The 17858-nt window shown below is 38.4% G+C and overlaps 1 protein-coding gene across 11 annotated transcripts in view; it reads right to left on the minus strand.

The window, feature by feature from the left end:
- The window catches only part of ldb2 (LIM domain binding 2), a 509983-nt gene that overhangs the window by 71622 nt on the left and 420503 nt on the right, over positions 1-17858 (minus strand). For 9 of the 11 annotated variants that reach the window (XM_033025891.1, XM_033025883.1, XM_033025866.1 and 6 more), the window contains 2 exons: positions 12175-12347; positions 6265-6387 (listed from right to left, as the gene is read on the minus strand). In XM_033025891.1, coding sequence (XP_032881782.1) covers positions 6265-6387; positions 12175-12347 — 296 coding nt within the window. Of the gene's footprint in view, positions 1-6264; positions 6388-12174; positions 12348-13655; positions 13755-17858 lie in introns of those variants that run through there. The other 2 variants (XM_033025927.1, XM_033025935.1) reach the window with 2 other exon arrangements.

The following is a 17858-nucleotide window of genomic DNA, read 5'->3' on the forward strand; positions in this document are numbered from 1 at the left end:
CGTTTTCTTGGGAATATCAGAAGTTTGTCAAGAAGACCACTCAAAGGAGGCATCTGCCAAGAAGAAGTTGGATTCATGGCTGCAGACCAAATAGGTCTCCCATTAAAAAAAACGTGGTTTAAGCAGGCTGCAACCCTCTGGCTAAGGCCTGCATCAAATGCGAGTCCCATCCATTATACAGGCCTCGTTATGCGATACAATTTTGTGGCTGTAACATTAAAACAAGCATTACACAAGAACTGGAACAAATCAGAACACAATAGAAGTGAGAAAGATGCATGTTGTTTAACAATTAGATATTTTAACAATTCTGCCATGTAGCACACATGATGGAATTTTTTAGGCCTCATACTCTGGGAGATATGTAGTTTATTAATAAGACTGATAATACTTAGAAGCACAAGGTTGTGCAACTGTTGGAAGCTTGAATAAAACACAAAGTGCTGAGTAACACAACAGGTCAGGCAGTATCTGTGGAATGAATGAATAGATGAAGTTTCAGGTCAGGATTGATTGTAGTAGGGGAGAGAAAGCTGGAAATATGGTGGAGGTGGGGCAAAGCTTGGCAATTGGTAGATGGATACATGTGAGGGGGGTTTGATTGGCAGAGATGGATAAAGGCTAAAAGAGACAAAAGGATGTATTATAGGGACTAGAGGGTGTGAGCTATAGGGAGAGGTTGAGTAGGCTGGAGGATGAGGGGAGAACTGCAACAAGGATCTTCTCTGTGTATCTTAAACTTTCCTACAGTCATCACCATTCTGTTTCCATTCATACAGGCAGTGTGCTTTGCAAGGACAACCTGGACCTCGCCACAATGCAGTCACCGAGCCCTGACAGAAACCTGGGCAAGAACAACAAACACCATAGTCACCTTCCAAACACATGTAGGAAGAAGGAACTGCAGATGCTGGTTTAAACTGAAGATAGACAAAAAGTCTGAAGAAGGGTCTAGACCCGAAAAGTCACCCATCCCTTCTGCCTAGAGATGCTGCCTGTCCCACTGAGTTACTCCAGCATTTTGTGTCTATCTTCACCTTCCAAACATATTCTGTTAAATTTTCAGGATCATATATAAATCCCTTCAATATAACATTATAGAGCTTCAACAAATAATCAGTCCATGAAAAGAAATGAGTCGGAAAGATCAATGTTTATTTTAAAAAGGTAGTTCAAGGTGAAGGGGAAAAGATTTAATAAGAATCCGAGGGGTAACTTTTTCACACAAAGGGTGGTGGGTATATGGAACAAGCTGCCAAAGGAGGTAGTTGAGGCTGGGAATACCCAATCGTTTAAGAAACAGTTGGACAGGTACATGGATAGGACAGGTTTGGAGGGATATGGACCAAGCGCAAGCAAGTGGATCTAGTGTAGCTGGGACATTGTTGGCCGGTGTGGGCGAGTTGGGCCGAAGGCCCTGTTTTCACACTGTATCACTCTATGACTATCCCAATTTCTCTGTCTCAACTGCAATTGCTTCCAAGATGAGGCTTTCCAGTGCAGGACATCCAAGATGTTGTGACGGCACCCGGTGGTGGGGCCACTAGCTACACGATCCCTCAGCAGTTGGGGGTAGGGTCACGTGACTGGGCAATGGCAGGGAGGAGTTGTCACGGGTTATAGGGGTGTGTCCTGGTATATATGACGAGCTCTCTTCTCTCTCTCTCTTACTTCGAGCTGACCAGCTCCCTTCTCTCTAGGGGTGAGTGTCCTTCCAGCTCGGCAGGGGCTCAGCTCCAGCCCACGAGGCAACAGCCTCACAGCAGCAACAACAACTTTGTGTTAGAGGATCAACATGCATGCATAACGAACCTATTATGCCTGAATAAAGTAACCCATTTGTTCACCACGTTTGGTGCCTCTACAATGTCCTCTTTCTTCAGTAAACGTGGTCTCTCCCCTGTTGTTGTGTCCTTTACCTGCGACTCTCCTGCAGTTCTGCTCCTGCTCCTCCCAGACAGAACAAAGTTCTCCTTGTGTTCGCCTTTCACCCCACCAGTCTCTGCATCCAATACATCATTCCCCAACATTTCCGTCATCTTCAGCGTGATCCCACCATCCCATCCCCACCATTTTTTTTCCGTAGAGACCACTTCCTTCACAACTTGGTTGTCTGGAGCAAGGAACTGGGACCTCCTGCATTGGAACAAGGAGGTCCCAGTGCAGGATACTTTGTAACTTTGTCAGCGCCCTTTATGTGGTGACTGTTTGCATGCCTTGGCTGTGCCTTGTCACATGTGACAATAAAAGTATTTATTTATTGAGTAATTCAATTAACTAATAAAAATATTTAAATGGAGTTAACACTGCTCAAGTATCTTCCACAAATGGCACTATATCTATCATGTCCGCCCAAAGTCATTGAAATAGAAACATATCTCATCAGTGGAACAGGAGTGGAAGAGAGTGTAACCTTGAATTCATCAACATTTTCATTGATTTATACAGCTGCTGCTTCACCATCCCTGAAAATAAATATATACATCCATCCCCTTTCATATAAATATTTAATAACTAGCTTCTTGAAAATCAAGAACATCAAAAGTGTTGAGTCTGTTTCACTCAGTAAATGGGTCTCAAAGTTCAATGCTTCAGGGCCAAATTCCCTCAGTATAGATCTAGCTGAATGCACTCCAGGGGATGGGAAGAGGTTATGTGGTGGTAGTGTTGGTAGTGGGAGGTGGGAGATGGGAGTAGTGAAAGAATCTCCTCTTGATCATGATTCAGTAATTCATTCTATTTTTCCTTCTGATGGCAGTCTGTATGCCTTGATTACTGATGCCTTTTCAAGCTGTGTAGCAATATGTTACAGAGAGCACACCAGCGAATATCCGCACAGGGAGATGTGATGTGTCAGGCAGATCATTAAATGCTGATGGCAGCAGTGGCTGCCTGAAAAGCAAGACTAGCAGTCTCTTTTTCAATGGATTCTGCTACACATCTAATTATTTTAAATGATGAAACCCACAACGGCATTCAGTAATTACTCCACATCCATTTTCCCATGTGAATTGAAAGCTGGTGCTGTTGGGATATGAACTAGATTGCAATTTAACCAGGCTAAATTTCAAATTACCTCAAAAAATTCATGCATCTAAAATTTAGTGAAGTGTCAAGTCTCCTGGAATAGTTCCGAATCTGCTTGCACAGAACTGCAGCAGAGGAAAAGTTTTAGCTGTACAGATAAATCAACTCGCACAAAAAAAACATAAGGTTTCAGACCATTAACTGAAGCAATTTCCTAATTCATAAATTTGATGTGACAAAGCATAATTAAGTAATATTTAATGAGAACGTTATAATGTTTGAAACAGTGCCAGCGAACACTTGAACAATGAGCTTCCAAAATAGGCAAAGTGATAATGTAGAGATGATTTTTTGGGATCTCTTGCTCCTACCAGTGAGACCTGATGGGACAGAGTTTAACATAGGAACATAGAAAATAGGTGCAGGTGTAGGCCATTCGGCCCTTCGAGCCAGCACCCCCATTCAAAAGCTAACCAGTATCTTTCACCAATGTGGTTGATTTAAATAAAAATGGAAAATATTAAAAATACACGACTATTCAGGCAACATCTGTGGAGTGAGAAACAGTTAATGTTTCATCCTTTGTTCTTCATCAGAACTGGGAACTTGAGAAAACAAACTCATTTGTTTTCTCATTCCCAGCTCTGATGAAGGATTTTGCAGCTGAAACATGAACTGTGTTTCTCTTTCCTCTGACACTAGCTGTGCTGAATATTTCCACCGTTTACTGCTTTTTAGTTCCAATTCTCAGTATTGGAGATTTTGTATTTTATAATTTTGAATGGCTGACTCAGTTCAGAGACATTAAAGACAGTAAATGTAGCATAGGGAATCACATAGGGCTGCCTCATCACTCCAGAGACCTGACCTTGGGTGCTGTCTGTGTGGAGTTTGCACGTTCCTCTAAGTGCTCTGATTTCCTCCCACATGCAAAAGTTGTGCGGGTTTGTATGTTAATTTGCTGCTATAAATTGCCCCCAGTGTGTAGGGAGTGGATGAGACAATGGGATAACAGAGCTAGTGTGAATGGGTGATCGCTGGTTGGTGTGGACTCGGTGGGCTGCAGGGCCTGTCTCCATTCTGTATCTTTAAACTAAATTAATTGTCAGTAGCATCCATATCCTATGAACAAATAAATAAAAATGATGATTTGACAGTCATGATGGAAAGACAGAAATAACAAATCGTTTCTGTCACTTAGAAACATAGAAATGCAAGAGTAGGCTATTTGGTCCTTTGAGCCAGCAATGCCATTCAATATGATCATGGCTGATCATCTAAAATCAGTGCCCCTTTCCTGCTTTCTCCCCATATCCCTTGATTCTGTTAACCCTAAGAGCTATATCTAATTCTCGCTTGAAAACATCCAGTGAATTGGTCTCCACTGCCCGTTGTGGGAGAAAATTCCACAGATTTACAACTCTCTGGGTGAAAAAGTGTTTCCTCATGTCAGTCCTAAATGGCCTACCCCTTGTTCTTAAACTGTGGCCCCTTCTGGACTCCCCCAACATCGGGAACATTTTTTCTGCATCTAGCCTGTCCAATTCCTTAAGAATTTTATGTTTCCATAAGATGACCTCTCATCCTTCTAAATTCCAATGAATATAAGCCCGGTCGATCCATTCTTACATCATATCTTCATCTTTCATCACTTCTTCAAAACATCCTTGACTAAGAGTATTTCACGTCAAAAAATACATTTGTTGCAAGTAGGACCCAGAGGATCCCAGTTCATCATCTCAGCCAGAACATTGTTTCATGGAGCTTTCAAATGGAGCTTGAAAGCACATTATTTTGACGTAGGCACGAGTACATACACTTAATGAGAATGAAAATGTCCAGCATGGCTTCGTATACAATAACTACACAAACAATCACAATATTAACACTGGGATCATGCGCAGGGAAAGAGGGAAAATTACAAGTGATCATTTGTACCAATGGTATAAGTAAGCTTTAGCAAACATTGAAACATTGTGGTGAGCACTTCCACAATGATTTGATTCTTATGAGCAGACATCTTTAAATTATGTTCAATAATTATTGTGGTCCATTGTAATAGAGCTTTCAACCTAAACATGGCAGAAACATTCTTTTATAGGTTTTGTATCAATCTACTAATATGTTCAATAGATGTTTAAAATACATCTTTAGAAATTTGCTAATTTTCTCCCCACCTGACTAAACTAAATATAGTTACTAATGAGAGCAATATAATTTCAAAGCTAAGTATTTCATATGTCATATTTTGTGAAGATTGCAGTGAGATAGAAGTATGAGATAATATTTTCTGCCTAGTTGTTGCTACGAGAACTGGGTGCACATTGTGTATAGACAAAGAAGCAAATGTAATGAATTCACCAAACATTTTCCCCAAGTCTTTAAACTACAATTGGTTAATAAAAGCATTTCAGACAGCATAATTTAGGTGCCGAATATATTTTTATTCCAATCTAATTGCAAACCTACTTAATGCCTTTGTTATTAGGAAAGCAGGCAGCACTCATCGAGATGCAGACACACCAGGCAAACCTGTCTTAATTGCACCGAGTACTTTGGGCTTTTTGCACAAATATTGGGGTTTATAAAAACATAGAAAAATAGGTGCAGGAGTAGGCCATTCAGCCCTTCGAGCCAGCACCGCCATTCAGTATGATCATGGCTGATCATCTAAAATCAGTACCCCGTTCCTGCTTTTTCCCCATATCCCTTGATTCCTTTAGCCCTAAGAGTGAAATTGAACTCTAAGTTTTAATTAATTTAATTTTCTTTGTTAATTATGTTACATATGAGTACTGTGTTTACAGGACTGTTATGCTGCTGCATTGTTCTGTTGACAGTATATATCAACATTAAACTCCCATTAAATTCCCATCATTTTCAATTTTTGAAAAGATGCAGTACTATAGAAATAAACCGAGTTCACATATTGTTTTTTTTTAATTCAAATGTGCTTTTCTACCAATGAAATAATTTTGAAGTGTAAAAGCAGGCAAATTAAAGTTCTATTGCAATATTTACATTGTATTAATTTCACTTCCCATTTCTTTGTTCATTTTGTAATTTCAAGAAACCACTGTAAACAAACAGGTGATATCCATGTGTAAAAGGTTGAATGTGGGGATTGTTACTTTAAGAATGGCAAAACATTTATTCATAGGTTGGGCATTTGTCGTGCTGGATCTCATCAGTAGGTAATATTTTGCTTCATGAGAGCAATGAAAGGGTGCTACTTACATGCATGGCAAGAATGCTGCGTGGGATTAACTCTCTGTAGTGCCGGATGGTAAAGTGCCACATCTTTATTCTCATCAGGTCATCGAATGTAAACTCCAGAATCAACCTCCCTTCAGTACAAACCTATCACCAGGATTTAGGGGGAAAGATATAAGTAGTGAAGAAAATGACAGAAGAGAACTCCTTTCGAACACAATAAAAAGAACACATTAATATTGCATTCAATCTTAACATTGAACAGTATGGGTTTTCTCCGCAAACTTTGGCCAATTTATCTACTTTGCAGCTTTCCTCCTTCACCCAAATCATTAAAAAAAATTGTCTATGATCTTTTTGATGTTAGAAGGTTGCAATTAAGAAAACATTTGCTGTTTTGTTCAATTCCTTTTACGGTTTTCTGAGCTGTGACATTTTATTACCATGGCAATGGGAACCAGCTGATTAGTTGGCATGGCAACCAGAAAGATGTAATTCCAGCAGACGCGTTATAATCAATGCTCCCAGCACAGATGGTCTCTGGAGGATCAACAAGAAAGAGTCTAGCAAGTGTGCAACACTTTACTTGGCAACACAAAACTTCACATGCAAAAAAAATCTTAGCTTTAAAGCATTCTATCAAAATATTATTAATTTTTATGTTTGGAAGGCATTCATGTTTCTGATATACAGTTATCCAGTGTCACCATATGCCACATGCTACAGTTTTAATGTAAAATAAATCATCTCTCAGCTTTATTCCAATTATGTATCTTAGTTCCAACTTTTTAGAGAACAGCCAATTGACTATTCCTAATTCTCCTACCAGACATCCATATGGACCCTGAGATAGCCAACTTCATGCTAATAGGGAACTGTTTGTGCCATGGATTTACAAAAAATTCTAGGAAATAGGTGGAAACCAGAAAATAACCAACAACAGCAAAATACAGTGGATGCCAGAAACGTGAAACAAAAATGCTGGAAACATAAAGCAGGTCAGGCAGCATCAGTGAAGAGAGAATGTCATATGTCCAGTAATCTTTAATCAGAACTGTTCCAATCAAAGTTTACAGGCATAAAATACTAACTCTGTTTCACTCTCCACAGATGCTGTCTGACCTGCTGAGCATCTCCAACTATTTCTGGTTTCTTCTTATGCATCTGGAGAGAGAGTCAAGATGTTTTATTGTCATGTGTCCCAGATAGAACAATGAAATTCTTACGTGCTGCAGCACAACTGAATATGTAAACATAGTGCACTGTAAACAATATGATGAACAAGAGAAAAAAAAGTTCAGTGTGTATATATACACATACCCACAAGTACTAAAGTTGAAATGGCAGCAGACCAATTCAATTTCTTTATCTTTCTTCCTTCATAAATAAAGAACTGATCTGTAATAGTTAAGACTATTTGTTTGCCCAATTTTCTCCCAATCCTCTGTGGGCGTATGGGCCATAATTCCACAAGTAGACAGCTATCCTCCTCCACCTTGCCCAATTGTCCACTCACCCAGTGTCGGCAAGTTATTTGGCCCTGGAGGGCTAGGGCTTGTGTCCGATTCAGTTCACACTGGCTCACATTTCTAGCTATGGTCACTGGTTACAAATTACTCATGGTAATCCAAATTAATTTTCACCTCTTTGGTTGAGGGTTTTGGGACAAATCTATAGCATTCAGCTCAGAAGGGAGTATCAAAGTTAGGATTTCCTAATCTATAAGATTTGATGCAGCTCTGCACAGCCCCTTTACATACAGAGCGAACAGGGGAGTTTTAATTTAAATTGGTTTTATCTCTGAGTCTCTGAAATTTTGCATATTTCACTGTGAAAATACCCAACTGATTTTAATTATTTTAGAAAATAATTTGTCATCCGTCTGTATTCATGAAGTGCTCCCTCCACACTGCGGATATCTAACGTCTGAATTTTGCACTGCTTTTCAGTAAGCAGGCTTATCAGATGCTGTCAAGCCTTTTGAGAGCAACCCAGGTTGACCAGTCTGCTGACTGTTCTTGCTGACTGTGAAGATGCACTGAACTGTCACTCAGCTCTTCCTCTGAATTAAAAAGCCTGGACACGAACAATGCAAGGAAGGAGTGAGGAATAAGAGGTCTGTTCACACACCTTTTGGAACTGCGCTGCCACACTACATGCCCTGCATGGGAAACATTTCCAAACTTGTACATGAAACCTAAATCCTCATTTCACAGTGCCTGCCAATCGCACGGTACTTCAGATACAGGTTCATTAAGCATTTCAGATACAGTTGGCTTAATGATCAATTTATCAGTCCCTGAGGGGTCATTTTAATTAAATAATCTGTGCAAGAAATAGGAAGCAATTGACACGGATTCTACAGATACTGATCAAAACTAGAGCACACCATGCAAAAGATTGCTCTGACATATGTTGCACCAGCTTCTGAAATCTACTGAAATGCTAATACCAGACTTGACAGAATTCCAAAGATATTTTAACCAATGATGTGGTTAGTATACTAAACTCTCTATGAAAATACTACATTCATTGATGACCGTTTTCTCATGGTTTTGAATTAAAATGCATTTCACCGACATCATCCATCAACTGAAGGTGTGATTGTGGAAGCCACACTTTCTCACATTGGTGCAAACTACTGTTTTTTGGTACACAACCATTTACAATTGTTTTGGAAGGTGCCACTTTTTATTCAGTCATTTTATGTATGGATCATAAATAATTTAAACAATACTGTTCTTTCACCTGAAGATAGAGAAGGGAGAGTCTATGAATAATTAAAATAGGAGCACCTTTGATGCTATGCTTATTCCTAGAACCAATAAATGTATCAAAAAATAATATCGGCAAAAACTATTTGTAATTGACACTGTAATTTTTAATTAAAAAATGATACTGATGGGAAATTTGTTACATCTTTGGCTTTGGTAGTTTGTTAAATCTGGATGCCAAAGTTGCAATGTTAAATCATTCCCTGAAGCAACTTCACAAAACATTTTAAGAGGACTGTGCAATGTTTCTGAGATCATAACAAAATTAAGGATGCCAAATTTTTAAAGTTATCATTATTGTATTAACTGTTCAAAAGGGGAACAGTGATTTATTTGATCATTTGGAATGTGCACAAAACAACGATAAAAGGGGCTTCTTTTGATAGTGCCTAGCATGGTGTTGAGTAATTCAGGCAAATAAATCCTAGTTTTAATTCAGAGCCTGTGTGGAAGTAGATGATCTCCTCGCCCTGTGTCCATACCTACACTGTTGACTGCAGCAGCTGCAGAATTACGATTTGCAGTCAAAACCTTGCGAAGTTTCCCTATCTTTAGCAATGCTGAATCTAATTCTCATGTCCTAATGTGTCACTACTGCAATCAGAAATGCCAGCACAGACCAGGAGCTGAACTTGTCACCCACAACGCACAATACACACTTTCTAGAAGCCATTGGGATAGCGGTGGATTTTTAATTCAGACTAATGTAAAAGATTCTAGTTATTTTTTGGTTGTGAGAAAAATGTATTTAGTTACAAAACTGGTTATTTCTGAATTTTCACTGAAGATGTATTTGATGTTTTTAAAATATTGTAACATCTCAAAGGGTAAACAAAAGTTACTCAAAATAATAATTTTATCTCACCAGATATACAGGTATGCTGGATATGACGTGACACAATTTAACATAGGAAGATTCGAATATATATGCTTCTAAAATCGAAAATGCTAAACAACAGAGTATAAATATTGCATATTTACACAAGCTGTAATTGCTTTAATCAGAGAATCTGGATGATTTAGCAGCCCTATTTTTACAAAAGGCTTTTGTGGTTTTCCAATGAAGCTTGGCTGACCTACTTTCCTGACTGTATGAATTTAGCAAAGATAAGCAACGTGTTAGAGATTTTAAAAAAAAATCATACAACTCGGCCAACACTTAATTTAAAACATCTAAACACATGAAGACAATGGGTCTGGGAGTCTAATAATATTCCAGTATTCGAGATGCTTAAGGGAACGGAAAAATTTAACCCTATTAATATATTAAATGTTGCCACAAATATGCCATAGGGCATGTCTCAAGCTTGGAAAAGAGAGATGCATTAGAAATTCAACATTTAATTAATATATGCAGAATGTAGTGAGCGCAAGGAATTAAGTTTCTAAATTGGAAACAGAAGCAGGTTTAAGGGTGAATTGGTTAGATATTTAAAGGAGAGAGCGATCAAGCATGGCGATTAATGTTGTCATTGAGTAGACACTGCAGGATTTTGCTTCCTGTGTTGTCCACTCTTGGTCTATTGTCCCTATTTTACCATTTAAAACATTTATTTCAATCGTCATCCCTTCAAAGGAAAGAAACACCACTGACTATGTTGCATAACTGTATCTCCACAGGGAAAAGAAGAAAATAAGCGAGCCAAGGCATCCTGCCCTTTCTCATGAACTCCCTCATGGACAACAGTACAGCACCATAGGAAGAAGCCTGAGAACAAATCTAACAAATCTAACAAATCAAACTCACATTGGAAAGAAAATGATTTTTTTTCTGCATACATGGAACCCCCAAATAAGAATTCCTGCTGTTAGGCACAACTGCATGTGTGGGTGCAACGTAATCAAAATTCAAAGTAAAGTTATGCTCCAGGATCCAGCTCATTTAATAATTGCAAATATAAAACGTTTCATGAACCAGGCCAACTGGTGGCATTTTGGAAGGCATTTTTTTTAAAATTTCCACTTTCCTTAATTATCTTAATTAGCTTTCCTTAATTAACTCACTGCTATATTATTTAAGATAGAAATGGGTTTTATTTGGAGAGTCCACTCGCTATAAGAAAACTGATTTTAAATAACTACAAACTTCACAGAACCATTTGCTGGTTAAAACAGTGGAGCACGAATCACAGACTGCAATATGCATTGGACACACATTGTACCTTAAATTATTTGATATTTTTTGTACAATCAATGGGAGAAGCTGGATGAATGATCTCCAATTGAGTGGGGGTTGTGGTTGCAAACTAACTCAGTAACGTGGAACTGAAGAAAGTTTATTGGTCAGTGCCTTAATGGTGTCTCACTCCTTTACATCTCTATCTGCATGCCAACCCTTTCAATATCTGATTTCTCAAGTTCCTTTATATCACCATGGGCTGAATCTTGTCGGCAGAGGCCAGTGGCTAATCAGCGCTAAAACTGACATGACTTAGACTCATGCCCTGTGAATTATGGGCTTGACAAGAAATTTGGAGGGGGGGGGGGGGGGATGAAGTGGAGGGTGTCTGCATCAGTTCATTTGGCCTATTGCTGGACCTCACAGGGCATCCAATGCTGAGGAAAATAGACTGTTGAATGTTGCCACAGGTCAGATTCTGGAACCTTTTACTAATTTCATTGGGGATTCTAAGCTTCTAGTTTCAATACAAATATGTACCAGTTACTATAGGTTCGAATAGGGATTCTAGTTTCTATACAAAGTTTAATTTTTTTTATTGTACATTTGTTTTCATTATCTCCAAATGTTTTTGTTATTTTGAGAAAAATGCATTTAGTGACAAAACTAGTTATTTCTGAATTTTCAAATTAGGTGTATTCAAAGTTGTTAAATTATTGTAACATTTCCCATAGCATAAAATAAATGCTCAAAATAATAACTTTATATTTAGCTTTATGTTTCATTTTTAAATTTCTTACTTATTTCAATTTTAATAGTTTTTAAATACGTCTGAATGTCATTCAGTCTACATCTCTGATGCAGAGGTCCAGCTAAATATGCACCAATATAAATGTTGTGTAATCTACCAGTATCTAGTGCACAGAATGACATGAAACTCCATCAAATATTCTAGAATGTTTATTTTTTTCTTTCATAATTTATCATCTGCATTAAATATTTATTTTCATCCTCCTCACCAACTTTCTTTCTTTCTCTTACCTTTGTAAACAAGGGTTTGCCGTGCTGGGTGACCATGCTACACTGGTCACAGTCCAGTGTGATGGATGAATTGTGGTAAGACTCCTTCGAGTGTTTAAGAACATAGTAAAGGTCTGTTACTCCTCCTTCAAAGATTGTACTGAAATATCGAGGAATAAGTGTTCTTCCGATAGCTGTTGGAAAGAAAAATCACAAAATAAACAGGATTAAGTGAGGGCAAATCATTCCTCTAAATTGGCTTTTTCATATCATCAAAGCACGAATTTGGTAAAGCATATTCCCAAAAGCCCATTATACCTATCAAAGTAAAATCTCTCTATACAAACAATATGTAGATCACCTTTGTCTCAAATCCCAATAAAATTGTAAGTGTAATGCTTGTCCTTTGTCTTACTATTTATTTCCAAAAAAATAATCTTCCACCAATCTGAACACTATTTGCTCTGATGTGGAATGCTGGCAAATGTATGAGATAATTGTAACCTTCTTATCGGATCTTGACTAAATTCCAAAACATAATCAATAAACAACACTGAATATTAGCAGAAGATTTGGATAATGTCAAAGACAATTCTGACCTTCTGATTCCCAGTATGGTGGTTACAACACTAAGCATTCAGCTAAAAGACTTTATCCTAAATGCCATCTTTCTTACAGTGACAGTTTTATCCCAGTATATTCTCTATCACCATACAGGTATCAACTTCTTCCATAAGAGTTCCAATGGAACTGTAAGAAAGGGATCAATTGAAATGAGGAGAGAATATGATGCCAAAGTGACATTCATCCCTTGAGAATAGACAAATCTGTTCCCAAAAAACCCCATACTTCCCAAGAGAAATCAGCCTTGAGGCAGTCAGTGCAGACCACCTGGTGTCCACACTAAAATGTTGTTGCCCTACCCAAGAATGTTCCTAATGCTGAGCTGGGACAGAGCTTCACGTTCCATCAAAGCTGAGAATTTTTTTAAATAGTTTGCAAATTTCTCTAATATTCAGAGACATTTGAAAACTATTAAGGCATTAGTAAATAATTTAGAAGCTATTGAAACTTTTTTTTTGAGATACAAAAGTAACACTAATAGCCCTGTCCCACAGTACGAGTTCATTCCAAGAGCTCTCCCGAGTTAAAAAAAAAATCAAACTCGGGGTAAGCACAGAGAATGAACGTAGCGGGTACGTCGGAGCTCGGGGATGCCTCTTAGCGGCTCGTAACGCTAACAGCAAATACTCGGGAAGACTCTCTAACGGCAGGTAAGCACGGGAAGACTCGTGAAGATTTTTCAACATGACATGACAACAACATGTTGAAAAATGTCCACGAGAGCCCCGAGTACCGACAAGTGGCCATTACCGTAAATCTCCAAGTTCGAATCAGGGTAAACTCGGGGGAGTTCTTGGAATGAACTCGTACCGTGGGACAGGGGTTTAAGAAATCATTTCAAAAAGGAAACTAAAGCAGAATAATTAAGAAAAACTCACCTACCCTTATGCCTCCCATTCAACAAGCCTGGATTCTGCATCAAAATCCATGGGGTCTCAGATCCTATTCAAGGTCTAACTGCTGCAGAATTTGACAGTCAATTTCCCAGCTTTATCCTGGGGATGACCTGTAAGACTCTCAGCCTTTGAGCCGCATGACGGATTCGGCCATTGATTGTGTCAACAAACCCCAGACTCGCGACGTGCATGCTTTCAGACGTGGATGATTTCCCTTTGAATGGCTGAGCACCGGTAGTTCTCTTCAGAACTGCCACAAGCATCCAGTCTGATGTGCTGCTGCTCTATTGTGCAAGGGTCAGTCATGCTCCACAAGTTTTTCAATGGTGTTGGTTAATAATGAATGGTCTGCATTACGAGAGTTGTTCTAGGAACTGCTGTACCATTCCCTGGATTACATTAGTCACTCATAACTCATGGGCCTTTCACATCTGTAAAATATTACTGACATTGCCAGATCTTACGTACGTAACCACCTCCACACCCAGCCCCCACTGTGTGCACAGAACCAGGTAAAAATATAGTTACTGATAATTCATCCTTACTTTCATATATAGACACATATACAACGTGCTTCCTCAAGAAAGAATCATCAAAATCATCATCTTGATCTTGTCATGTTGTCTTGTTGCAGGATAACGATGAGCCTACATGAAGTTGGCAGCTTTTGCCTATTAACTGCTGGCTGCTAGACCTCTGGGATTGAAATTTATTTTGCTGTAAAACCTTTTCTTCCCACAAAATCTTCCATTCTTTCCTTGCTTTACCCAACTGAGCTTCTGTGCATCATCTATTTTTCTCCTTTCAAACTTGGTGCTGTTCTAATACAATGGTCGAGCCTCAGCTTTTAAATTATTAAAACAGCGCTGCAGGAATTAATCATCCATGGCACTTTGCCGAAGTGGAACAGTCCTTGCTGCCAACTTGTACTGGTTTGGTGAATTGTTATGTTCTATCTAATATTTCCCCTGCATATTGCATATTTATTGTTCATACGTATTTTCAGATTCATATTCTTTTGCGAATCTTAACAAAGTTCTAATTATTTTGTGAAGAAGACACTCCCATAAGTGGTTAATATAAACCAATCACCAATGGAAATAATCTAAAATTCAATGAATTTTGGTGAGGCATTGGTAATTTACATCCACACACATTTTTTCTTGCTTTTCTGTTTTGAACATTTCATTACAGCACTTCTGCACTCCGGGTCAGTTGCATTCCATCAGTAAGCACCAGTAATATAATTATTAGTTCATAATCCTGAGTCATAAATTGCTCAAATACTTTGTAAGAACAGGGAACTGCAGATGTTGGTTTACAAAAAATGAAATGCAGATGTTGGTTTACAAAAAATGAAATGCAGATGTTGATTTACAAAAAAAAGTCTGAAAATCCAAAGAAGGGTCCTGACCCAAAACGCCACCCGTTCATGTTCTCCAGATATGCTGCCTTTTAGCCTCTAAGTTACTCCAGCATGTCATTACATTTTTTGTTCATATACTTTTATTTCCATAGACTATATTGATTACTAGAATAATGTCTGAAAAGGTAATGTAAACAGAGGAATTTTAGATACAATATTTAAGAGAAACTATTTTCATTTACATTTTATTGTATCTTGTAACCTTTCTTAAATTTATACATAGAACATGGGTTCTGCTGCCATTTATCCTTATTGCCCTTAAAAAGGTGGTGGTGAGCTGTCGGTTAAATGCAACACTTATTGTAATGTTCACTACTATTCAATATTCTAAATACAATAAGATGAAAGAGTTTAAGAAGGAACTACAGATGCTGGAAAATCGAAGGTACACAAAAATGCTGGAGAAACTCAGCGGGTGCAGCAGCATCTATGGAGCGAAGGAAATAGGCAAAGTTTTGGGCCGAAACCCTTCTTCAGACTCAGATGAAAGAGTTGATTGTTGACCTTTGGAAACAAGAGGGCAAGCACAATCCTGTCCTCATTACTGGAACGAATGTTGAGATGGTCAACGGCTTCACATGCTTTGGCATCCATATTACCAGCAACCTAATCTGGTCTCCTCACACTGATGTGGTGATCATGAAAGTGCATCAGTTTATTTATGTTCTTAAGGCTCTGAGAAGATTTGCCATGTCCATGACAATTGTATAGAAAACATTCTGACAGGATACTTCTTATCCTCGTAGGGCAACTGCTTTGTTCTTGACCACCTGAAACTGTTTGGAGTGATGAACACAGCATGGTGCATCACAGATTCATTTTCCAGCCAGCCCATCTTCATTGCATCAGGAAAGATGAAAGTATCATTATGGTTGTATGTCACCATGGCCATTCCCTTTACTCTCTTCTATCTTCTGGGAGAAGATACAGGAACTCTGACATCTAGACACAAGAACAGCTCCTTCTCCACTGCTATCGGACTCTTGAACCAATTACCTCTTTCTCACCCCCTTCCTGGAGGTGCTGCCATATATAATTACTCATTCTTATTTATGCCAACTCATTTGGTTTTCTGTTATTGCACTTTAATAATTTTTTGCACCACTCACCCTACAATCTTGCACCACTCTAATATTTTGGACACTTTGTTGATTTTAATGTTGTATTTATCATTACATCATGTGTACTGTTTACTCTTTGTGCTTCATGCAAACAAGGATTTTCATTGTATACTGGTGCATCATTAATCAGATTTAAGCTGGAAACGGTACAGATGTGGGTGTTGCCAGGACGAGAGGGTGTGATCTATAGGGAGAGGTTGAGTAGGCTGGGACTCTATTCCTTGGAGCGCAGAAGGATGAGAGGTGATCTTTGAGGTGTATAACATCATGACAGGAATAGATTGCGTGGAGACTCTTGCCCAGAGTAGGTGAATCAAGGAGCAGAGGACACAGGTTTAAGGTGAAGGGGGAAAGAGTTAATAGGAATCCGAGGGGTAACCTTTTCACACGAAGGATGGTGAGTGTATGGAACAAGCTGCCAGAGGAGGTAGTTGTGGTTGGGACTATCCCAACGTTTAAGAAACAGTTAGATAGGACAGGTTTGGAGGGATATGGACCAAATGTAGGCAGGTGGGACTAGTGTAGTTGGGACATGTTGGTCAGTGTGGGCAAGTTGAGCCATAGGGCCTGTTTCCATGCTATATCACTCTATGACTATGACTTTATGACTAATCTAAACTTTCAAACTTCACTACTTCAGTTTGGAACTGAAGTAGCAGAGGGCTCTAGATCTGAAGAAAATGCCAAGCACAAGTTAACACTTTTAAAACAATGAGAATATTCGAGCAAGATAATAATTCCAGACAATCTGTTGTTTATCTTTGTCATCTACAAAATAAGTATCAGAGGTTTTCAAATGAATAATATTCATAAGTTTGTACCCACATTTAGGGCACAGATCTTTATGTTATTCATTTCCTCTCACAAGGACTGAAGTTCTAGTCGTACTTTCAATTTAGCAACAGCAACAATTCCTCCCTGCAATTAATATACGCCAACCAGAGCAGGCAGTACTCTCTCCACTTGTCTACTCTGCGCATCACACATTCATTTTTGTATTTAATTCAATTTCTGTTCACTGGATATTTACTCTCAATTCATTGAATGATCACTTTCTTTCAGAGGATGAAAATTTTCTGAGATATATTTAGTGTAGGTGGTCAACCATGTCAAATGTTGTCCCATTATCCAATTATGCAACAGGCATATGATGTTAACTTCACCAAATACTATTCTACCAACTTTATATATTTCAATATATGTTCATAACAGTTATACAACATAACTCTCAGCACAAAAAAAGTTCATCTATTTTTTTGCAATTGCATCCCACCCCTTTTAAATACTAAAGGTTTACAGCCTGGCCAATGCAGAATATTGACAGCATTTTTAACAATACCATTGTTATCATTGTTGATATGAATGCACAAAATTAATCTATTTTTTCTCAATTTCATGAGCTGTATAGCCAACTTGTACAGTTAAATTTGAACTGTTATATTAACCTACAGGAAAGATTCAATTGAATCAGTGGTCATTCAAGTCAAAGAACAACAGCATTGCCCAGGCTGTAAACCTTTAGTATTTAAAAGGGGTGGGGTGCAATTGCAAAAAAAGATGGACTTTTTTGTGCTGAGAGATATGTTGCATAACTGTTATGAACATATATTGAAATATATAAAGATGGTAGAATAGTAT

Source organism: Amblyraja radiata, chromosome 1, assembly GCF_010909765.2.
Source record: "Amblyraja radiata isolate CabotCenter1 chromosome 1, sAmbRad1.1.pri, whole genome shotgun sequence".
Lineage (NCBI taxonomy): Eukaryota > Metazoa > Chordata > Chondrichthyes > Rajiformes > Rajidae > Amblyraja > Amblyraja radiata.